This window comes from Acanthochromis polyacanthus, chromosome 13, assembly GCF_021347895.1.
Source record: "Acanthochromis polyacanthus isolate Apoly-LR-REF ecotype Palm Island chromosome 13, KAUST_Apoly_ChrSc, whole genome shotgun sequence".
NCBI lineage: Eukaryota > Metazoa > Chordata > Actinopteri > Pomacentridae > Acanthochromis > Acanthochromis polyacanthus.
This window is the reverse complement of record NC_067125.1, coordinates 20,959,964-20,985,555: the sequence shown is the minus strand read 5'-3', so window position 1 is coordinate 20,985,555 and position 25,592 is coordinate 20,959,964. Positions and strand designations below refer to the sequence as shown.

Genomic DNA, 25,592 nt, shown 5'->3' with positions numbered 1-25,592 from the left:
AAGTCTTCTTATCATACCAAGAATTAACTCAAAATCTGCTCATGGTGCTTTCCGTCACTACGGTCCCACTCTCTGGAATTCTCTACCTCAAGAACTAAGGTCTGCTACAACAGTGTCTTCTTTTAAAAGCAGACTAAAAACATATCTTTTTGCACAAGCCTTTGACTAGGTTCAAAATGATTGGCTGGGTGATAGCATTTTATTATGGAATTAATGTTATTATTATTGTTTTTTTCTTTTAATATTATATCTTAATACTTTGTAAAACTGTTTGTTTTATTGCTACCCTCTATTTTTATTTAATTATTTGTTCTTAAGCACATTGAGTCTGCGCTTGTCGTATGAAATGTGCTATATAAATAAATGTGACTTGACTTGACTTGGCCATTCTAACACCTGGATACGTTTATTTGTGAACCATTCCATTGGAGATTTGGCTTTATGGTTTGGATCATTGTCCTGTTGGAAGATAAATCTCCGTCCCAGTCTCAGGTCTTTTGCAGACTCCAACAGGTTTTCTTACAGAACGGTCCTGTATTTGGTTCCAGTCATCTTCCCATCAATTTTAACCATTTTCCCTGTCCCTGCTGAAGAAAAGCAGGCCCAAACCATGAGGCTGCCACCACCATGTTTGACAGTGGGGATGGTGTGTTCAGGGTGATGAGCTGTGTTGCTTTTACGCCAAACATATCGTTTTGCATTGTGGCCAAAAAGTTCAATTTTGGTTTCATCTGACCAGTAACCTGGCAATAGCCAGATTAATAATCGTGTAGTACTTGATAGTACTCCACAATATCAATCTGGGACCACTCTATGTAAATCCGTTCGGAGGAAAGAGGCACGGATTGGACAATGCAACAGTATGTCCCGCCTCTGACAGGTTTGTTTTTAGCCAATCGCGGGATCTTCACAACGAGCGGAGCCAATTGGTTGATGCTAGAGGTACGGACCCGTACCCGTAGCATCTGTACTAGAGGTACGGACGTGTTAAGGTCACTGAAGAGCTGGCGATGGTTAACTACTATTTGCTGCACATTACAGGCAGTTTATATGAATGACTTTGACGGCGAACATTGTATAATTTAACTAAAAATACACCGTCTCCTCTCACACTTTACGTAGACAATGTAGTTTTTACGCTTTTAGACGCCGTGTCTAAATTGTTTGAAGTCCAGTTCCTATTAATTAGTTTACCGCGTTCAGTGGTGGAAGCGGCTGACCAACTCCATTGCAAATGTTCCCATTTAATTTCGGACACTAATTTACAAGATAAAATTAAGGATGTCGAATATGAAACAAACACTCGTGAATGGTGAGGAGCAGCTCTTTAATTCGGCATGAATTAAAAAAAAACACAAACTCGATTTACTGTGATATTGTGAGATTTGTTTGTGTTGATGTAAATTAGCCATTCAACAGAGTCCGCTAACATTAAAGTGACTGTGACAGGGTCTGTGTTGACAGACGCAGAAAATACGTCAGGGTTTTGTTTAGGTTGTTAATATGTAATAGTCTGTCGCTACTTTTGAAGGTAAAAAAATACTTATAGTTTGCTGGCTGTTAGTTCCGCCATTCATTCCGCAGATTCACCTCGAATCACGGAAGCGCCTTCATCAGCATTGCCAGCTCATTAATATTTATGTCCGTCGGATTACTAGCCAATCACGAAGCGCGTTCATCAGCCGGCTCATTAATATTTATGTCAGGCTCATTAATATTTATGTTAAGGGAAAGTGCCGTATCCGTAGGCCACAGGCTACGGGTACGGGTCCGTATCTGTAGACACTACCGAGCCAATTGGTAGATTAAACTCTTACCAAAACCCGTAGGTAAAAAGCACAAACATCTTTACCATCCAGAAATGCGCAAAGCGCCTCTCGTTGTTCTTCCTTCAAAGAAGCGATAGGAGATTCAGCTAAAACTGACTTAATAGCAGCATCTACACGATCATTGTCCTCCGTTGCCATGTTTGTTTTGATCTACTGGCGCTTGGTGTCGTCTTCACACCCGGATATCCCACCCCACACACGAATACTGCTGCGTGATTGGCCCGTGCCAACTTGGCTCTGTACGAACACTGAATGCAGGAGCAGTGCAAGATGGTTTCTTGAGAGATTTGTGAACTCACAAATATCGCGAGAAATCAACTTGCTGGCAAGGTTATCTGACCAGAGCACCTTCTTCCACATGTTTGGTGTGTCTCCCAGGTGGCTTGTGGCAAACTTCAAACGAGACTTTTTATGGATATCTTTGAGAAATGGCTTTCTTCTTGCCACTCTTCCATAAAGGCCAGATTTGTGCAGTGTACGACTGATTGTTGTCCTATGGACAGACTCTCCCACCTCAGCTGTAGATCTCTGCACTTCATCCAGAGTGATCATGGGCCTCTTGGCTGCATCTCTGATCAGTCTTCTCCTTGTTCGAGGTGAAAGTTTAGAGGGACGGCCGGGTCTTGGTAGATTTGCAGTGGTCTGATACTCCTTCCATTTCAATATGATTGCTTGCACAGTGCTCCTTGAGATGTTTAAAGCTTGGGAAATCTTTTTGTATCCAAATCTGGCTTTAAACTTCTCCACAACAGTATCTCAGACCTGCCTGGTGTGTTCCTTGGTCTTCATGATGCTCTCTGCACTTTAAACAGAACCCTGAGACTATCACAGAGCAGGTCCATTTATACGGAGACTTGATTACACACAGGAGAATTCTATTTATCATCATCAGTCATTTAGGACAACACTGGATCATTCAGAGATCCTCACTGAACTTCTGGAGTGAGTTTGCTGCACTGAAAGTAAAGGGGCCGAATAATATTGCACACCCCACTTTTCAGTTTTTTATTTGTTAAAAAAGTATAAAATATCCAATAAATTTCATTCCACTTCACGATTGTGTCCCAATTGTTGTTGATTCTTGACAAAAAAATTTAAATTTTATATCTTTATGTTTGAAGCCTGAAATGTGGCGAAAGGTTGAAAAGTTCAAGGGGGCCGAATACTTTCTCAAGCAGGGTTTATACACCAATCTTGAAGTTAAATTTACTACCATTTAATACCTTTTTTTACTACCTTCAGATTTTTTTTACAACCATCAAGACACCGAGTTGCAAGTATTAATCAGAAACCTTTTTTTGATATGCACGCAGATTTTGACATACAACACTTACATCATACTTACCACTATCCAAGGAGACCTAGTTATTTAGCTACAGGGTATTAGTTACAGTAACTGGTGCAATGTCAGGCGGGTGCCTTGCTTCAGAGGCGCTTAAGGAATGGAATGGTATTGAATTTAAACTTACGTACAACCTTTTCAAGATTGACTCCCAACCATTAGGCAACAGCTACTAATACTATAAAAGAATAGATTTAGACAAAATATTGCACATTTATTTCCTGTCCCCATGGAAGACTCCACTAGCCCATTAAGAACATGTTTAACAACCACACAAACCGGTAAAAACAAATTGAGACAAGGATTGAACAACCAACTAGGTTTAAATGACCAACAAATCTGCATGCAAATTTTCACAAAACACTTTCTCAAAAAGAGAGCAGGATGACAAAATAAAAAATCTTGTGCCAAGTGCCTTAACCTTTCATAATATATATATATATATATATATATATATAGAGAGAGAGAGAGAGAGAGAGAGAGAGAGAGAGAGACAAAATCAAAGTCTTACGGCAAGTGCGTCAGCTGCACAGCCCTGTCCTCGTTAATTTTGTCCATTTGCACCAATTCCTCCTTCTTCTCTTTGTATCTTCTCCTCAGAGAATTTGATTTTGTGATTAGTTCAGCCATTGCAATTTTGTCCAATCACCGCAACTTTCCCGCAATTTTGGCCCGCCTCCCGTGAGTTCCACCAATCATAGCAGCTCCCAGCGCAAATGTAATGCACGTATGTCACCGAATTCACTTCCTGTTTATGGTTTGAAGATGCAGACATGTGCGATACTAATGTCTCTCATTTACCAATAAAAATTACTGCTGAAGACCGTGATAAACAATTAATTCACTGATGTTCTTCACCAAAGCGGAGCTTTTACAACCGTGCAATATTGTGGTGGAATACAAAAAAAGAAAAAAAAAATCATCGATTGATACACACTCACGAAACATATTAGAACGGCTGAAATGAGCGGACAACAGACCAGACAAATCACCATGATGGAAACTGTTGCATCTAGATCCATTAGAGCACTGAAAGAATGAGGTACATTAGATTAATTATTCCACCAAAGAGTGGAGAGAAATGTCCATGTCATCCGGAGGGTCGACCACCGCCTGAGCGGGACGCTACCACAGGCAACGCGCTCCGTGGTCAGACAACTGGGGCAGACGGGGCGTCTCGGTCTCGCCGCTGAGAGCCACGGCGGAGTAATGTGACGATCAGCGTGTGTGAATAATTTCCTTGTTACCCACATCATTCAAAACGGACTCGGGGATTTGAATGAAGTTTTCAGGGTCGGTCAGAAATGACACAAGGACCAAGTGATTAGACTTCGGCAGTGATACGGCTTAAAGTTTGGATCCACGTATAGGTTGTGGGAGAGCAACCTGCGGACAGATGAGCGCTATTCCGCGATCCCGCAGGCCGCGGTCGCTCTCATCCAGGGAGATGTCAAGTTAGCATTGCAGCAGCTAAGTCAGCTATGTACTCAGTGCGCACACAGAGGATTTCAGCTCTCTAACGACCAATGAATGCATTGCTATGACGTCGACGTGAGCGACTGACGAACGTTCCGGTATAAAATTTTGCAAGCAAGATATGTTTTATTTTATTTATGTTTATTTTTTGATCAAAATGAAACAGCTCATTGTCTAAAAGAAAAAAAATTATACCTCGTTTTTAAAAAATAATACCTTTTGCCCAAATTTAAAACCTTTTAAGGCCATTAAATTTTGCGTTTTTGATTTATCACTTTTTAATACTTTTTAAAACCCCGCGGAAACCCTGTCAAGGCACTGTATGTATCCTGCTACTACGGGACTACTGCCAGTACGACTTCAGCAATCTAAATATGGGTCAAAGGATAGATCAGTGAATCTGCTATTGTATGGTTAGGCAACATAACTGAAATGTGCATGACAATTATTTTAATAGATATCAAAAATTATTAATATTTGCATTATGCATGTTTAGTAATGATGCAGAAATGGAAAACATACAAATTTACCCAACCAAAAAAAAGGATGAATCACACCAAAGAAAGAAGCAAGTAAAACGGACAGAGGGAACCAGGTGCACTGAGGTTGTTTGAGCTACATATAACAGCTAGACTGGAACTAACACATCAAGATGTCAACATGTCTATGCAGAGTGTAGAGGCTATGGCAAGAAACACTTTCAAGAGAAAATCAACCGAGCAGAAAGGTTGCTGGAAATGGAGTGTTTCAGTCTGTGTCATCAGGCACAGACACTTAAGCAGTAAGAGTTTTTATGACTCTTGGTTATGTGACGATCAGCATTGGTTTGTCTGTCTGCCTGTCCGTCTGTTTGCTTGTCAGCAACAATATTTAAAATGGACTAACAGATTTGGATGAAATGTTCAGGGAAGGTCAGAAATGACACAAAGACCAAGTGATTAGATTTTGGCAGTGATGCGGATTATAGTCTGGAGCCACGAATTTCTCGAACATTTCTGTATCAATGCAAGAAGGCGGCACAGCGTCACTGTAACCATGACAACAAGTGAACACTACATCAGCTGCCTGCTGATGATCAAATGATTGCAATCCTACTAAAAATTCACTGCTGTGAACTTACCAGGACTTATCTGTCGGAAGTGATCCAAGGAACAACTGATTAAATTGTGGGGGAGTTTCTGAGTCCCATCAGTTCCCGCCGCCCGCTACACACAACAATTTGGTATCAACACACACAATTTTTTATCCATACATAATGTATACGTGGATAACACATGCCTGTGCTCAGCACAAGATCATTGTGTTTGTGTGTATATCTGTATTAAATGGACACATTCTACAGTGTTGTGATTTCTGTCACAATTTTTGTCAAGATTTCAGCCGTTGGACATCATACGACTGAGCAGCCTTGACAGAGTATTGCACTCTCTGAGTGCTTTTCGTGTTTGTCGATGTATATTTCTGGAGTAATGGGTGGCTGGTGTGAAAGCTCCATTAAAGCCATTAGGAAAGGACAGAAACCAAACAGTGCTGTTGAATCCGACAGGCAGTAAGCACAAGTGAAATTAAGACCCAGTCAGCTCTGGCCTCTGGTTGCATTTCCAGCACTGAATGTCATACATCAGGTTTTACTGGAGGAACATATTGACCTGGACCAAGCCTCTGCTCAGGGAATGCTCAGCACTTGGGGTAGTACAACTTCCTAGCATAAGCAACCTGTGGTACGCTACCACTCCACTGCTGCAGAATCATAAACACTCAAAACTCCATTGTAAGATTTGAAATGTTGTGAGTTGTATCTTTGTTTTGTTGTTTTTACTGATGAATTGTTCCAATTAAAATAATGAGAGTCCATAGGATTTTAATATTAATATTTATGACAACAATAAGAATTCATATGATTTTAATATTACTTTTGTACAGAGAAAATGTTCATTTATAAAATTCTGACTTACTTCCTTTGATGTACCACATCAGGGAAGGTTCAGGATTTCAAAGTGATTTGGAAAACTGCCGATATAAACCTTTAAATCTGTTGTCCCAACTAGTGGATCTGGCTAAGGGTGAGGTACAGACTGCCTTATTTGTTGCTTCAGGGTGAAAATGTCTCCTTTCTAACACGTCCCTACGCTGTTGTTTTTTTTAAGAATAACCTATCTACACCTGTCTGTCTCCTTCCAAATCTTGATCAGATATTAAAGGTGCAGTCTGTGATTCTGGAGAAAATCGGTGATGTGTAACTGGTAACCATTTTAAAATAGCTATATACTCCAGATTTACTGTCCTTCCTGCTCTCTTTGGCCCCTGTCCCCCATCTCCCTATTGCTCCCTTTTTCCACCTACATTGGACAAGCAAACACGTGCACAGCAGCTGAAATAGGGCTGTGTGGGTCAGTCCAAGCCAATTTGTTTGTTTTCCATTTACTGACCCAGAGCTGCAAACGAACACCAGATTTTATTTCAGTGCAGACAGAATGGACAGCTAGAGGACCATTACAAGATAGTCAATAAATTAGACAAAAAGTGTGTTGGATTAGACTCACGTACTCCCTGTTTAATATGTTCGTATTTGTGTGGTGGACTCCTGGCACCATCTGTAGGTAAACTGACAGTACTAAATAACTTCAGCTGCAAAACTAATACTTCCTCTTTTACAGGTTTATTACTACTTTGAACATCACCTTGGACTCCAACAAATGATGACAGGGATTCTCATTATTTCACATCGTGTAGATCTTTTTTTATCTTTGGGTATTGTGTGACCTGGCAGATGCAGTATTCTTTTAAAACCATTTGTCTGTGGCAGGACTGAATCACTGGCCCTATGTCAGCTTGCCTTTATGTAAAGCAGCAGTTGAGCTGGTGATATCCATTAAAGTGGACAAAGAAACACAGATAGGCCTGCTGTTTAACACACACACACAAATCAGCTGCAGCGATCGTCTCATGAAGTCAAAGGAAGGGAAGTGTGTGTGTTTGTTTTCAACACACATGGACACTGCCTCCGCATTTAAAACAAAGCTCCCTCCGGTGTGCACTTCCTGTTTGCTCTATGGAAATCATTACAGCAGCTCCTCACACAACACAAAGCAAGACTCTTATCCTGTCAGAGGCAGAGTGGGATTGTCCTGACGAACAGCCACTGTGGAGAACAAGCTCCCCAGTCAGTCACTGCTTCTGTCTCCCATCAGGAAAAGGACAACATGAGCTGCACAGAGTCACTGCCTGTCTCTCAGCAGAGGAATTCAATTGTGGTGAGAAGGGGGATCAGAGTCTCTTTCAGGCTGACTGTGTCACAAGAACCCTTGAACCAAAGCCAGTGGAGGCAAACAAACAAAGCCTTCTGATGCTGCTAAGCAGGCCCTGACCAGGACATTGAGCCTGGTGGAGGATGGTCAGCTAATGCTAAACCAGGGTAGCTGCACAAACAGTCCAAGTTTAACAACTTTTCAAATTTCTTTGAAAACACCCAGTGGTAGAAGTTACTTGTAAAGTCTCATCAACAGTCCAATATCCAAATACAGGCAGAGCACAATGGCAGAAAATGGAGGAAAGCAAGTGCTGGAAAATAATTCAACCTGCCAGAAAATGCAGAAAGTGTTAAGCTTTGTTGATGGTAAAAAAATAAATAAAAATACTGTTAAGGAAGAGGATGTCAGTACAGAAGATATGAAACAACCTTTGCGTTAAAGGAATTAGTGTCGTGGGTATGTACATGATGCTGAATATATCAGTGCTACAGGTGAACTTGTAGGGACTGTCGAATTTGCATTAAAGCTGGGGTAGACAGTCGTTTTTGTTTTGAGCCATTGGGCAAAAAATCCATACATTCCAGACTAATGTCTCATGTTGGCATTTAAGAGGTCTGAGAGCAAACTGAACACTTCAGAAAATCTAGCTCATGAAGGCAAACTTCACTCTGATCAAGTGATCGCGTTTAAAGAACAGCAAAGTCCACGGTGCAAATGGAACATGTTGGTACAATTGGATAAATGGGGGGGCTTTCACAAGAGCAGGATTCCAATTCCGGCTGAAGTCACGAGAAAATGGTAACTTTTAGCATGACTATTTTGGTACAATTGAAGTGCATGTAAATTATGTAAATGCCTGTGTTGTCTGTTGGGAGGGGCAGAAAGAGATTTCTGTGTACCCCAGAGAAATGAAGGCCTGGGTTTCCAGACACTGAGAGAGGGAAATCTATCAGCTGAAATCTACAATCATGTCACTCACATAGTCATAAAATCATCAGTGAGCTCACAACAGGCATTGTCTCATGCAAGCAGATAGCAGTCAACTGAATCATTTTGGTGTGGCCAGACAGACTACACAGGATAAGCTTTTAATAGACAGTGACAAGGAGCGAGACAAAAGTTATTTTGGCTATTCTGATGCAAAATGAGTGAAATTAAAATGTAGAATAAACACCCTTCTGTATGCTCCACGTAAACCACAGTCTGAGTTCCGTTCAGTACATCTCTGGCCTCAATCTCTGCAAGGTTGCAAGTAGCCAGTATGGTAAACCCAGAGCAACCTGACAGTCCAGGGCCAACATATGGACAAACAACCTTTCACACGTAATGACGACTTAGCATCAAAGGGACACCTGACCTAGACCTTTACTGTTAAACCCACACAGACACTATTTTTAATTGATTATTCTATCAACTATTTTATCAGTTCATTGATCAGTCAATGAATTTCTACATTTTTCTCCAACAAAACAAAATGGCCGTATTAAGTTCAATTTATTTTGACAAATGTGACGTCATTACGTAATGTAGTACAGGAAATAGAAACAAAGGTTTTCATAATGAAGTGCAAAACTGCACACTTAAATTGGAAACTCTAACAAAATAGAAATTAATGAGAAGAAAAATTTAAGACCATAACACAACAAAACAAATTGAAATTTCCATTAAATTTTTTAAATTCAGTCTGAATATTATAGCTATAGTTATTTAGCAGGAGGCTGAAGGTGAACAAAACTTCTTTTCTCCTTGTGGTATAACTGTTATGCGACTTTTGTAGTAGTTTCAAATTCTACTGAGAATACAGGTAAATTCATGGCGCAGAAGTGGCAGTGACAGCTGGCAAACATGAAGGGTAATGTGCAGCGTTTAAGTCACAGCTTCATACTCATTTAATTGCCTGACAACTGAGCCAAAAAAGAAGGTAAATGATAACACTTTATTATGATTTCACCTGTACAATAAAGTGTATATGTGAGCACAGAGAGAAGCAAACAATTCTACAATTTTATTTAGCAGACACTATTATCTAAAGCAACGTACATCTACATGAGTAGATCCAACACAAGCAAGGATCTATTCAGGATAAAACAACCTGGATAAGAGCCATAAAATAAGTTCAAGTGTGATGATAGGACTTTGGTGTCTACAGGCAGTGTGGGAGGTAATATGTTTTTTTATTTATTTTTTGCAGTCTGTCCAGTGCAAAGGTGTTCAGTGAAGAGCTGTTTTTAGCCTTTTCTTAAAGACTGAGAGACTGGGACTATGCAGACTGAACAGACTTTGGTAACTCGCTCCACCACCAGAGAACCACAAAGCAGAAGAGTCTAGCTATGGACTGGCCTTGTTGTGGTGGTTGTATCAGGCGCCTTTTGTTGGCCAAGCGTAGTGAATGAGACGGAGTGTAGACCTGAAAGAGAGAGTTCAGGCAGGAGGAAGCTGTTTTCATTCTAGTTTTGAAAGCAAGTGTCAGAGTTTAGAATTTTATATGGGGAGCAACCAGAGGCCTGAAGCAATCAGAGCAGCAGGGTGACATGAGCTGTTTCTGGCTGCTGCATTCTGGATCATCTGCACGAGGTTTTACCGTGCATGACGGGAGGCCTGCTAGTAAGGAAATATTGCAAGAGCCTGGACCAGGAGTTGTGCTGCATGTTCAGACAGGAAGGGTCTGATCTTCCTGATGTTGTACAGGAAGAATCGGCACGACCAAGCAGCAGAGGCCACAAATGTCAGAGTGTCTCCATACCGAACAGGACCTGTGTGTGTTTCTTGAGGTGTGTGTGCATTGTGCTGTATTGCTGTGGTTTGCCATCGAAGCTCTGCACAGTGTATGAACCTCATTTATATTCAGAGATAATCTGAAGTGCTCCCAATAAGCTACTGATTGACCCATTACTATTTTCACACCAACGAATGGAGCAAAAACACCTGGGATCATGATGTAACAGTTATGTGGAGATATAAAGAAGTCCTCACAGCAGAACCTTCTTGCTATAATCACAAGTCCTTTAACCAAGAAATAGAAATTCTCGGATTGGCACTACTGCATTGACTAACTGGTACTTAGACAGTCAGAGGACTTTTTTAATAGAAACTTGAATGAGAAATTCAAACTGTAAAACTATCAGGACAAAATAAAGATTTTGAAAAGTGTATGGGAAGAATTTAGCAAGACATCTCTACTATATTCATTTAACTTCACAAAAATAAGGTCTGAACTTCCAGTGATACTGATAAATTTTTTATTTCAAAGAAAAATACATTAGGGTATAACAATATAGTCAACAGCCTCTAAAAAGAAAATCAGACATTAGCGCACTAACCTTGCCAGCAAGTTGATTTCTCGCGATATTTGTGAGTTCACAAATCTCTCAAGAAAGCATCTTGTACCGCTCCCGCTTTCACTGTTCGGACAGAGCCAAGTTGGCACGGGCCAATCACGCAGCAGTATTCGTGTGTGGGGCGGGATATCCAGGTGTGAAGACGACAGCACTCGAGACGACACCAAGCGCCAGTAGATCAAAACAAACATGGCAACGGAGGACAACGATCGTGTAGATGCTGCTATTAAGTCAGTTTTAGCCGAATCTCCTATCGCTTCTTTGAAGGAAGAACAACGAGAGGCTCTTTGCGCATTTGTGGATGGTAAAGAGGTTTGTTCTTTTTTTTACCAACAGGTTTTGGTAAGAGTTTAATCTACCAATTGGCTCCGCTCGTTGTGAAGATCCCGCGATTGGCTAAAAACAAACCTGTCAGAGGCGGGACATACTGTTGCATTGTCCAATCCGTGCCTCTTTCCTCCGAACGGATTTACATGGAGCGGTCCCAGATTGATATTGTGGAGTACTATCAAGTACTACACAATTATTAATCTGGCTATTGCCAGGTTATTAGCGCACAGCACTGTGTAGAAATGTTGCAGAGCAGATTAACACTGTTTTTTGGTCTCAAAATATGTGCGGGTGATTCAAAGCCCTGTGCCACTGATCACCGACAAAATATACGGAATAATAGTATATGGGCTCTGTAAAAGTGTGCGGAAATGGCCTCCAAAATCCTACTCCTTAAACAAATAAAAGGGCCAATAAAATGGTAGAAATTAAATTTAGCAGGGAACTTTGACTGCAAATGAGCACTGTTTGAGCACTGTTTACCATATCTTGATCAGGTGCTTCCATATGATGTCTTGTGAATCACAAAGTGAAAGAATGTTCATTTACAGACTAAAAAAAAAGGCCCAACATACTCCGGAGAATGTAGGATATTGCAAACTCGGTACTTGCAAAACTGTTTGAAAACATAGACAGGTTACAGTGAAAGAGTGAAGGTTCTGTTGAGAGAAAATGTTTAATCAACATTTCTGTTGTGGTTAGACAGACGGTTAACCAAGACATCAACACAGAGTGACATTAGACTGTTTATCTAAAAGCCTTAAGTTTTCTAGGCTGCAAATTTGATTTGTGCTGTTTAAGAAGCTGTAATCTTTGTAAAGCCAAGGTAAGATGAGGAATTCATTAAAAAAAATCATGCTACTCTTTCAATAATCAAGTCCTCAAAATTTCTTTTCAAGGAATAAAATATTCAAATAAAGTTGGCAGGACACACATGATTTTACCAGCATCTAGTACGCATCATGTCCTCCATCATGCTGCAACATTTACAGAGAACAAGGCCAGATTCAGACAACACAGCATCAACACCAAAGACGTAGTCATGACACTGACTAGTTACAGCCGAAAGCATGGTGAAGCAGAAGACAGACCATCCACAGACAGGTCAACAGCTGTCTTTGTCTTTTTTAGGCTTTTTACACTCAAAGAATACTAACCAAGACATGAAATCAGACTGAATTTCATCTGTACATAGAAGTGAAAGTGCTTACATGTCTGGCCTCTCTGCGCAGCCCCTCGGTGTTCCTCAGCCAGCAGCGGCTCAGCTCACTCAGCTCCAGGATGGGTTGCACCTTCAGCCTTACAGTGTCTCCCGACTGACGGATCATCTCCACTATCTCGTCCCGGCTTTTATTCTCCACATTCCGGCCATTTATCTCCACCAGCCTATCGCCCGGTACCAGCCCTAGTGCCAGATCCTTGGTGCCAGCACCAGGCTCAGCGAAATGAACCACACGTCTGTACACTCCTCCATCAGGGCTACGGTCTAGCATAGTTGTGCGACGCAAAGAAAATCCAAAGTCACCAGTATTGCGGCGTTGGAGTTCGAGCTCTCGTGTTTCTGGGGCACTCGGTGCAACCACAGTGGGCAGTTGCAAGTCTGCAGGAAAGGTCTTGTCGACCACTTCAGGGATGCAGACTTTTTTGGAGGGTGCTGCTTCTGGCTGCTGCATAAGACTGTGCTTGCGGAGCATGCTAAAGACTTTGCTCTCCACCTGTGGGGATGGGGCAGCAGAATTCTGGCCTGAAGGGGTGGAGCTCTCTGAAGGGCTCTCCTCTTTGCTCCTCTGGGAAAAGGAGAAGCGTTTCATCATCTGACCCATCTGTGAGGAGTTCTGCTTGGCAAGAGAACCAAAGTGTGCCACACGGTCACGCACTGAGCTGCGGTGTCCATCCTGTCCTCCTCCACCCTCACCCTTCAAGTCATCAGTGGAGCTGGCAGCACTCAGCTGGTCATCCAAGACCATGCTGCTGCGGTTGCTCAAGCCATCCGACTCAATGTCAGTGAGAGTGAGCTCATTGCTGCTGGCAACTTTGATGGGAATGGGGTTGGAGATCTCCAGTTTGTTCTTGGACTCACGTTTGGCCTCCCTCTTCAGGTTGAAGAAACCCCTTCGCATGCTCATCTCCTCCAAGCTGCGTAGCTCTGCTGCAGACATCCTCTCTTTTTTGTCTTTCTTCTCCTTCCTGCTCCCCTCTCTCTCCTTATCCTTCTTCATCAGATTAAACATGATGACAAACTAAACGTGCTTCTATTTTCCCTACCCAGTTGGACTGACTGTTCAGTTTTTGGGTTGTAGTGTTCGTTGTCATTAACAGGAGCAAATTCTCTAGAGAGAGAGAAACAACAACTTGTTAAACTCAAAAAATACTACATAGAAAGGAAGAAACGTCCTTGATTTAAATGTGAAGCCAGACAACATCAAAAATCAACAGCATAATGTTTATGGCAATACTGATTAACAAATTTAAAGATTATATATCATATTTTCAATCAAATAACTTCATAGTACCAATTACCCAATATTCTGGGATAAATTTGGGTGATTTTAAAATATATTTACAGAAATTAACATTGTTCTTAGAGTGTTAATGACTAAAACATTGTGATACTTTGATCATTTAACTCAGCTGTAACAGTCAGACAGGTGTGGAAAATAGAGTCTTTTGTCTTGTCAGAAACAAGGAGGCAACATTAAGACATACAGTATATCACAATGATACATAAACGATATTCCAAATCTCTATTCTCATATCCTTAGTGCTGAAACAATTATTCAATTTACACAAAATCCGTTTACACAAAATTTATCAACAATAATGACCTACCGAGCTAAAGGTGAGCTACATGAATAAAGCACACCTATCAGAGTTAACTGACTGTATACTGTAATATTACCATATGTCAATTAACTGAACAAACCAATTACAGAAAGTCTGTGGAAGGTTAATCGAACAAACTAAATATCTTATGTAAGGCAACATTTTCTCTATTTAATCAAGCTGAATATGTTGCTGTTTTTCAAGCAAAGCAATATTAAATCCTCATGATAAGCTGTTGGGACACTGGACTTGTTTTTACTGTTGTTTCACAGTTTTATATGTTTATTAATTATTTTAATCTTTAACTGATAACTTAGAAATAAAAACTTGTTGCTAATTACATAATATGACATCATTATTATGTATGGCTCTGATAGTAGTAGCAAATTAAATCCCTGTGTACAAGCTTCCAGGTGTGGTATATTTTGCAGAGTTCATCAGAAAGTCCAGACCGAAATTAAGCGAGAATATGTTGTTTTCAACCTGGGACCTGATGCTTTCTGCCTGAAACATGTGTCTGATGAAAAATAGACCATCACCGAAGACCTCTAACATTCCCACACTACAGAGGCCCTTTGGAGAAACTTGGTCAGACCATAAGACATTCCTGGCTTCGGTTTTTAACTGGGTCTCCCCAAACCCTCAAAAATCTGGGTGAGACTGTTGTCACAAATTCACACAAGCAAGCAGGCAGATCCACATCATCCGGCCTGGTTCTGAGTAGCACACAGACACAGCACCAGGCACAGATCTGTTCTGGCAGGACTACTGTGGACCTCCAGCGTGAAATGTCATTCAGCTGTTTTAAAAATCTCATTTGTGCTGGACAAGTATCTGAGCTGTCAAGTCTGTGATACGTGAATGGTCACATGTTTAAAACGTGTTACACTGATAATTACAAGAACAAAGTATGGCCACAAAGATCTAATATTAGCAATTTAAGGAAGCTGACACTTTACAGGTAGTGTTGTAGCAGATTATCTACAAACCAACCGACACAAACACTTCTCAAAACGCCTGATCCCGTCTTTAACAGCAGGCAGAGCCGCACTGAATGGATGTCTTTTCCATCAACATCAGCGCTACGTTGTCAGGGTTACAAAGGGTTAAAACGCTAATGGTCTCAACGGTGTCCACTGATTTAAGTTATCTTCGGTTAATCTCCTTGGCTGCTGAGGTTAAAACGACACTAACACCTGGTCACTAACATAAACAAAGTCGCATTTATCAGCTCACTCCGCAGTGAGTGGAAAGTCAGTAGACAAAAAGCATGACAGGGCTAAAATAGGTGTAGCTTCTCGGCTACATTAGCTTGCTGGGCTACTGTTTTGTATGTGGAGGTAACGTCACCTAATAGCAAACATTTCAGTTTTTTCCCACTCCAAATTAAAACATCTCTAACAACATAAACCAACAGCAATTCACTGTGTCCTTGTTTAACTTTTCAATGAGCAGAATAGCCAGCTAACTAGCCTAATTGGCTGAAGTCACAGCTTTATGCTTTGCCCTCATTTTTGGTGAAGCAAAGCCTCGATCAACACACTGAATTCTGTCAACATAATAAAGTCAATGCGTCTGTTTTAACGCCGCTACCTTCAAACTAATGTGTCCTCTCACTATAAGCACACAGGAACAGATACTCACCAGTTTTCAACACCGCAAACGGAGCACCGCTGGTGTCTGGATAATGGGTGCAGCTCAACTCGCAGGGAACAGAAGCCGCAGGCTGGCTTTGAGCTAACGCTGCTCCCAGTCCAGCTCTCAGGCGTCAGGACGTGATGACAGGCGCTCAGCCAGCGACCCCTACTGGCCACTCTGAGGAGCTACAGCCCAACTGCTGCACCGCTGCCACAACACAGTACAGCAGAGGAGAGTACATCATATGCGCTATCACCTAAAAATGTGTCGCCTCTCATTAATTGCAGTATTTCTAGGTTAACTAGTAGAGTATTTCCTCTTTTGAGCAATCAAAAACAAACAAAATGCTTCAGAAAAGCTACACTGTAGGCCTCAAAGTAGAAACTCAATGCAACAAAACGGGGTACACAGGTAATTGCCAATTCATGAACATCGTTATAAAATGCGTTGTGAACACCCGGACCTTCTCAGTTTTGGACTATGATCATGTCTGCCTGCATGTCTGCATCATGGCTCCACGTGGAAAAGAACTACCTGAAGAATTACTAAAACTTATTGTGAGACTTCACAATGATGAAAAAGGAAGCAGGCATTGGCCACCTAAGTACCAGTGGAACACCTGCAGCTGGAATCAGGAGGTATAGATCTATCCATAGTACCACTGGTCAGAGCTGCAGCGGCTGTCTTCCTAAAAGGTTCCACAGACAGTGTGCTGCTTTTTTATTTTCTGTTTTTTTGTTTGTTTGCTCGGTTTACCTGATGGAGGGGTTATCCATAGAAATTGCAGTTTTTGTGACAGTTCAGACAGATGTCTGAGCCAACAGACATCTTTACACTGAACTGTGGAGCATAGAAGCATGAACTTTTATGCACCATATCCAAGGGGGGGGGGGACTCTGTCTTTGGCACTTAAGATTTAACTTTACTAAAGTGCCTGAAAAGAAGCCTCATGAATATTGTGAATACCTTCTTTGATGAGATGAAGGTCAAGGTAAATTTGCTAGGCTCAGACAGGGTCCAGCATGTTTGGTGTTGAGCTGGTCAGGATTCCCACAGTGAATGACCAGGGGTCCATTTCACAAAGCAGGTTCAACAAACTCTGAGTGTAACACTGAACTCTGAGTTGATCTACTCTGAGATAGGAAACTCTGAGTTTCCCTCATCTCAGGGTTAACAGACTCAGAGTTTTCACTAAACCTGCTTTGTGAAATGGACCCCTGGACTACCACTGTAATCACAAGAGGCATTAGTGCATAACATAGATACTTTATCAATCCCGAGGGAAATTTAAGCGTTCAGCAGCCTTACATACAAGTACATAAAATAACCAGAAGCAGGTTAGTAACACTGACAGTCGAGGTTAGTATACAAAACTGAAATTAAAATTCAATATACAGTATTTACACATTCCAAGGCACAGAAGTATAAGATTAAAGCGAATGTAGTGATTAAAAGTAGCTTGACAGGTAGTAGGGAAACATAAAAGTTATACTGAACTACCTAAGGTGCATGGACATTCTACAATAATAATCACATAGGTCCCAATTTACCTTTGTGGTTGATTCTGATAAAAATACAATAAAAAAATCTTTAGTGGGGCATTTAAAAGAAATTCTCATTATCTATTTTTTCTTTGTCATATTTTTTGTAAAGGATACGGTCAAAAGAGCTTATTTGGAGGAAACCACAGTACTGCACTGTTATGTCGTACTGAATTAAACAATGTTTAAGTGCAGATGTTATAACTCTGACCCTGACAAACTTTGACAAACAGGGTAGATTTTCAAAGTTGTTCAGTCTGTACATCTTCATCGTACAGGTTGAAAAAACATCCAGAGAAGACCAAAACAGCAAAGGGAAGAACATGTCCACATCACACAGAAACTTGAGTCAAATACGAAACTCTAGTTTGTCTCAGGGGACTCCATTATTTCCTCAACATGGCATTACCAGCCAAAAAAAATACATTCCAAAAAAGGAACTTCTTATACAAAACAGTTTAACAGGTAATAGTAGGAAAACTATCAGGAAAAGGAAAGAGCTAAATCTGCTACAAACTGCAGTGACAATTCTAAATGAAAAAGAAGAGTAAAAAAGTGTTATTATTAATAATACACAACAACTGGCTGATCAGTAAGAAGATGAGAAATGACTTCCAGGTGCCACAAAAGCTGGAGAACCTAGAACACAAAATCTCCTTTTGTAATTCAGTGGCAAAGATTGTGAAGATAGGCTGCACACCCACAGATAGGGAGAAACTGATGATGCCATTCTCACAAATAGGATTGAAATCACGCATGCAATAGCACACATCATGATACAAGAACAGGTAGGAAAAGTACAATAACCACCTCACGATTGTACAACTCCTCCAGTCAGTCAGGCTGCAGTTGTCATGTATGTTGTTTTTGATATGAAATGTAATCAACTCATCATTCTCACGATCACTTCTCTCCATCTAATCTGATCTCTTGCTTTCTGAATTGTGACTGTTGTTCCTTGTGTAGCCATGATGTAAGTCTATCTTTATCATTCTCCGTCTGCCTCGTCCTCTCTTCCCATTCATTTTTCCAGTTGTGACAATATATTCCAGGGTCTCTTTCCTTATATTCTGTCCAAAAAATGTTGCTTGTCATTTGCTAATTTTGTTCTATAGCGTATAATTTGTATTAATTTATTTTTAAACATCTTCATTGCTATCTGAGCAAGTAGCTCAGGGGGTAAGAAGAGAGCCTACCAAGTGGAAGGTAGCAGGTTCAAGATCCACCACTGGCATTTTGGCCCTGCGACAGACTGGCGACCTGTCCAGGGTGTCCCCAGCCTTCGCCCGAGTCAGCTGGGATAGGTTCCAGCACCCCCCGCGACCCTAGTGAGGATAAAGCGGTGTATAGAGAATGGATGGATGGATCTTCATTGCTTATTCTGTCCGTATAAGTTATAAGTAGCATGCATCTGTAAAACCACTTCTCCGCTGCAGTGATTCTGTTTGACATTTTATTATTTCTGTTTCAAGATTCACATCCGTATATCAGAACTGTTAGGATGGAACAGCTGAGAGTCCTCAAATGGATGCCAATTGCTATGTTCTCATTTGCCAGTATGTTTTTCATTTTTGGAAATACTGTTCTTGCCATTCCTACTCTACATCTGATGTCTGTTTCACTCCTCCCATCTGATGTCATCCATAAATCGAGATGTTTAAGATGATGAACCTGCTTCAGTGTTTCTTGGTCTAATTCTATGCTACTGGTTGGGATGATGTTATTCTTTGAAATTATCATTACTTCTGTTTTCTTTTTCTTTTAAGACAGACCAAGTTTTTGGCTCTCAGTATTTACTATCGGTACTATGGTTTGTAAATTTTCTTCACTGTTCGCCATCAGCACTGTGTCATCTGCACAACATATGCTGTTTTTGTTATAACTTCTGATGGATCCTCCTCGTAAGCCTTGTATTTTCTTCATGATTTTTTCATTGTATAAGGAGAACAGTTCAGGTGACAGCACCCATCCCTGTCTGAGCCCTTGTTTTATTGGTTGTTTGTCACCAATTTCGTTGTTTAATCTCACTGCTGCACTTGGTTGCCAATAGAGATTTTTTTTTTTTTTATTTGCAAATCCTTTCCATCTATGTTTATGTTCCTTAGGATCTGAATTATCGCTTGATGTCTTACAGTGTTGAAAGCTTTGGTGTAGTGAAGCATGTATCGGTCAGGTCCTAGTCACCTTTGCTTGGGAGCCACAACTGCATTATCTGTCCATTGTTTTATTACAGCTTTGTGTTGGAAGTTTGTCATAACTTATAGTATATATTTAATTAAAATTGAATTCACAACATGGACTTTTCCATTTTACACGTCACTCCTCTTTTATTCATCATTGGTACTGAAAACACTTCCACAAAGGATACAGCAAGTATACACACATGTATCCTCACTCATAGCTATCCTTATACCCCTTCTTCTCTTCGATTCTCTATCCTAAAGATGCATTTGAGACATTGTTCATGATGGTGTGCTGAGATCAATGTCCAGCTCGCAGTGGGACAACATGGAACAAAGGAGAAAAGAAGCTCAAAATAGAGAAATGAGATTAGTGTTCTCGTGCCTGCAGACACAGAGCAACATGACAGGGCGAATTACCTTTTTTTTGTCAGATTTCAGTCATTCTTTGATGAAAAAAGTAAGGGCACAGTCTAAATGTGCTCACAATTGACATTTTGATTTGTTAATTGTGCTATGAAATGCTGAGTCGAGTTTTTTAGTTGGTACAACAGGCCTAGTTCATAACTGCCGTCAGTGAACTTATTTACATTTGTGCTTCTCCTACTGTCACATGAAAAAAATTCAGATTTCTTCAGAGAAAAAGTATGCTGTGTCATTCCAGTGAGGGAGGATCAACAAAAGTGGCAACCTGACTCCACTCTACCTCTAAAAGAACAGTTGCTAAGGAGTGTGAGCATCACAACAACGCATCTCATGTATCACACACACACACACACACACACACACACACACACACACACACACACACACACACACACACACACACACACACACACACACACACACACACACACACACACATGTTCTTTGATACACTGCTTTGGAGACATCGGAATAGGAAAACACACATATTGTAGGTAGGCATTCTTATAAGTAATTTATCTTCTTCTGTAATACACAGTGTTTTTTAAATTAATTTTATTCAATAAAGCTGCTGAATTTAGTGTTATTCCATTTTATATATTAATCTGTATTACATTGTTTTCAGGCATAAGTGAACAATGCAGTAATTTCGGACTGAACACACCAATACTTATTAATGCTTTTCTTACAGTGTGACTATTTCACTGTCAGGAAATAAATGAACTGTAAATAGGTAAAACTGTATGTATAAAGAGTAGTCAGAATCCTATGAGTGATTCAGGATAGTTCAGTTTAATGTGGACTGTGACTGTTATAAGTTCAGTCTTATAGATTAGGCTGAAAAATGACTGGACACTGGAGAAGCTCTGCTATGGAAAAACCATATTATATCATTAAAATATTACTAAATGCAGAGGAATTTCAATTTTTCAATGAGCTCATATGGCCCTCTGAATGTATGGTCCCTCATACTGTTAAAAGTGTCCCTGTAGGAGAAAACTGCAGAGACCAGTCAGTGCTGGTGGTTCAAGGCTCAGAAATTTGTTATATTACTATTATGCATTTAGTTTGGGACATCTGGTGCATTGGGCATTGCCCCCATAGAGGGCATCTCATCTTCAAAGTGTATGGAAGAAGGTGTCAGGGCTGATGGGGTTTGATCCTTATTTAACTAGAGCTTCCAGCATCTGGATGAATCTTAAGTAGAATATATATTTTTTTAAATTCTGGAAAGACACAAAATAATTTTTGTCCTGGAAAATCTATATGATGGTAACTCACTTCATTCATTTGATGGCCTAAAGCATAAATATGACTTATCTAAAACCCAATTCCGGAGGTATCAACAATTGCATCATTAGTGCAACAGATTTTTGGGTTACACTCTCCCAGGTCAGCAGATGAATTCAATAGAGTTCTTAAGATAATGGGAAAAGGTCATGAAACAACTAAATACAATAAGATTTTGATGGAATATGGTAGAGATGGAGGTATCTCCTCAGTTTGAATGGCCTGGGAGAGAGACATGGAAAAAATTTTCGAAAGTCTTCAACTGTTTTTGGAGATTTAGGTAATGTTAAATATGTACACTGCTCAAACAAATTAAAGGAACACTTTGAAAACACATCATATTTCAATGCGGGGGGAAAACAAACTGGATATTAGCATTGATATGGACTGGTTAATGTGTTAGGGATGAAAAGATACCACATTGTTTGATGGAAATGAAAATGATCAACCCCCAGGAGGGCTAAATTCAAGACATTCCAAAATCAAAGTGAAAAACTGATGTGGCAGACTGGTCTATTTTCTGAAATTCTTTGGCAGCAATTCAAAACGGTACTCAGTAGTTGGTATGACCTCCATATGCTTGAATGCATCCTGACAATATTGGGACAAGCTCTTCATGAGGTGATGGATGGTGTCCTGGGGTATCTCCTCCCAGATCTGGACCAGGGCATCACTGAGCTCCTGGACAGTCTGAGGAGCAACCTGATGGTGTCAGATGGAACTAAACATAATGTTCCAAAGGCATTGTATTGGATTTAGGTCAGGTGAGTGTTGGGGCCAGTCAATGGTGTCAATTCCTTCATCCTCCAGGAACTGCATGAATTTTCTTGCCACATGAGGCCAGGCATTGTCGTGCACCACAAGGAACCCAGGACCATTGCACCAATGTAGGGTCTGACAATGGATCCAAGGATTTCATCCTGATACCTAATGGCAGTCAGAGTGTCGTTGTCCAGCCTGTAGAGGTCTGTGCGTCCTTCAATGGATATGCCTCCTCAGACCATTACTGACTCACCACCAAACCAGTCATGCTAAACCATGTTATAGGTAGTATAACGTTCTCCATGGCTTCTCCAGACCTTTCCATGTCTGTGACATGTGCTCACGATGAACCTGCTCTCATCTGTGAAAAGCAAAAGGCGCCATTGGCAGACCTGCCAAATCCTGTGTTCTATGGCAAATGTCAACTGAGCTCCATGGTGCCGGTCAGCGAGCACAGGGGCCACTAGAAGATGTCAGGCCCTCAGACCACTCTCATTATATCTCTTTCTGATTGTTTGATCAGAGACATTCACACCAGTGGCCTGCTGGAGGTCATTTTGTAGAGCTATTGCAGTGCTCATCCTGGTCCTCCATGTACAAAGGAGCAGATAGCTGTCCTGCTGATCGGTTGAGGACCTTCTGCAGCCCTGTCTGGCCCTCCTCAAGTAACTGCCTGTCTCCTGGAACCTCCTCCATGCTCTTGAGACTGTGCTGGCAGACACAGCAAACCTTCTGGCAATGGCACGTATTGATGTGCCATCGTGGAGGAGTTAGGCTGCCTCTGCAACCTCTGTAGGGTCCAGGTATCGCCTCATGCTATCAGTAGTGACAGTGACACTAGCCAAATGCAAAACTATTGAAAACCAGTCAGAAAAAATCAGGAAGGAAAAAAATGCCAGCGGCCTTCACTGATAAATTCATTCCTGTTTTGGGGGTTGTCTCATTGTTACCCCTCCAGTGCACATGTTGTTAATTTCATGAACACCAAAGCAGCTGAAGCTGACTAAAAACCCCTTCTTTTACTTACTTGACCAGATCAGTATCCCACATGTTTCACTGATTTGATGCAATACTTAGATTAAAAAGTGTTCCTTTAATTTTTTTGAGCAGTGTATTTAAGTTGGTTCCGGTTGTTCAGTAATTTTTTCGAGTTCTGCACTTTATTAAAGATTTACAGTTACATCAAAGTTATTAATAAATGTTGTCAAAATCTTTTTGAATTATTCTGAATTTATTTGATTTGATGGTCAGTTATTGATTACATGCAGACGCTAATAAAACCACTAGGTTACATCAACATATATCACACTAATTCATGTTAGACATTATCATGTTCTGGACCTTTGCTTTAATACATTTTCTCTAACTGGACCTCTTTGAATTTTAGTTGAATACCCCTGATGTACTATATCCTTACTGTCTTTATCAGATACACATCTGTCATGGCATATCAGGGGAACACAGGACCACTGCCTCAGATACCAGTGTATTATGTTGGGATGCAGCCTGGTAACAATGCAGTTTATCCAGCTCCAGTGAACCATGGAGCAACAGGTCCTACACTGCCTCCTGTTCCTATGCAGATGCCTTCACCTGGTCGACCTGCAGGCTGTCCACCTGGACTAGAGTACCTGATTCAGACTGACCAGGTCTTGATCCATCAGCGAGTTGATGTGGCTGAAATGGTTATTGGCTGGGAGATGAACAATGTTTACACAGTAAAGAATAGCATGGGGCAGCAGGTGTTTGTGGCTGCAGAGGAAAATGACATCTTCACCATGCAAGCATGTGGCCCTGCTCGGCCCTTCACCATTCATCTTCATGATAACATGGGACAGGAAGTGTTGACGCTAATTCGCCCCCTAAGGTGTGGTTCTTGCTGCTTCCCCTGCTGCCTGCAAGAGCTGGAAGTTCAAAGCCCTCCTGGAAATCCCATAGGTTATGTGGAGCAGAACTGGCACCCTTTTCTGCCAAGGTTTACCATCTTAAATGACATGAAGAAACCCCAGTTGAAGATCAAGGGGCCTTTCTGTGACTGTAGATGCATGTCTGATGTGATCTTTGGGGTGACGTCTTTGGACGAGTCAGTGGTGGTGGGCCAGATCAGTAAGCAGTGGGGTGGGTTCATGCAGGAAGGTTTCACAGATGCAGATAACTTTGGAATCTCATTTCCTGTGGACCTAGAAGTTAAGATGAAGGCTGTGATGATAGGAGCCTGCTTCCTCATTGATTTCATGTTTTTTGAGACTAATCCACATAACAGTAAATAAATGTTTTGTGACATACTGCATGTAACATGTTAACATGTGATGTGAATGGTGCTGTAGAAAATAAAATATTTTTAACAATGGACCACCTATTGTATTAATTTGTCACACCAAAAGCATCTTATGTGGCATGTGAATGAAAAGGTTTATTTACTATCCATTAGCATCAAATTACACTTACCAATATTAGTGACAACACAAAAACATCTCAGTTCCATAAGAATGTCATTGTGAGTGTATCTCCATGGATGATCTCTTTTAACTTGACATAGTGCCAGGTGTGAACTGATAACATAGTTGCATATAATATTTGATATACAGTTCAGAGTATATTACCGCATTCTAGCCCTGTCTTCATTTTTTAAATTTATCACCTGTTTCACCCACCCAAGGTTCTCAGTCTGTCAGTCTGTACCCAGTCACCTGTCTACTACACTCGCCTCATTTGCTCGCAGTTATCCAATCACCTCCTCTATATGTACCTGGGTTGTTGTGGAATCTTATATGTAAATTATATCAATTAAACAAATCCATCTTTATGCTTTCTCCTAGACACTTTTCCTTGACCTCAGTGGATAACTGCAGTGCTCAGAGAATCCAACTGCAATTGCACATATGTACTGTAATTATTCAATTATTCATTCAACCCTTGTTTAAATCTCAAAGGAATCATTGAAGAAAGTCTTCATTTACAATGATATTGAAAGTACATCAAACAGAATAGAAATGCATCATTCAACAAGAGAACACAATTTAAAACAGTTACCTTCACAACAATGCAGTGTGTAATCATGGATTTAAACTGACCAACAGATACAGTGATACCAGGCTTCAGTGTTTGCTGCAAAATGTTTCAAGTGTGCAGCTTAGCCCAGTCACCAACAGTCCAATCCTTGTCATCCCAGCAAAGAGTAACCAGGCTTTCCTTTGCCTTTCCATGATGAGGGCTTCTTCCTGCCCTGTGTGACTTCAGACCAGCTTCAAGTAGTTGGTTTCCAACTGTCCGAACGGACCGATTGCCCTACCAGGCCTGCTCTCCCACACTTGGGACACTCTACTGCAGAGGAAATAGGACGACGGGCCTGGTGGGGCGATCAAA

General features: G+C 40.9%; 2 protein-coding genes across 6 annotated transcripts in view; one reads left to right on the top strand and one right to left on the bottom strand.

The window, feature by feature from the left end:
• LOC110968371 (unconventional myosin-XVIIIa-like) overlaps positions 1 to 16,132 on the bottom strand; it is a 247,258-nt gene extending 231,126 nt beyond the window's left edge. For all 5 annotated transcript variants that reach the window (XM_051958139.1, XM_051958138.1, XM_051958140.1 and 2 more), the window contains exons 1-2: positions 16,034 to 16,132; positions 12,778 to 13,896 (exon numbers count right to left, since the gene is read on the bottom strand). In XM_051958139.1, the coding sequence (XP_051814099.1) occupies positions 12,778 to 13,797 (1,020 nt within the window). In that variant the 5' untranslated portion in view covers positions 13,798 to 13,896; positions 16,034 to 16,132. The remainder of the gene's footprint in view (positions 1 to 12,777; positions 13,897 to 16,033) is intronic.
• Positions 16,133 to 23,794: 7,662 nt separating this feature from the next.
• On the top strand, positions 23,795 to 24,496 carry LOC110967639 (phospholipid scramblase 1-like). Its single transcript, XM_051958255.1, has one exon. It carries the CDS (start codon positions 23,804 to 23,806, stop codon positions 24,494 to 24,496), a length of 693 nt encoding a protein of 230 aa, XP_051814215.1. The 5' UTR covers positions 23,795 to 23,803.
• The last annotated feature ends 1,096 nt before the right edge of the window (positions 24,497 to 25,592 follow it).

Excerpts from the sequence above, each read along its gene's own strand:
- LOC110967639 (XM_051958255.1), top strand. The coding sequence starts at position 23,804 with ATGCAGATGCCTTCACCTGGTCGACCTGCAGGCTGTCCACCTGGACTA.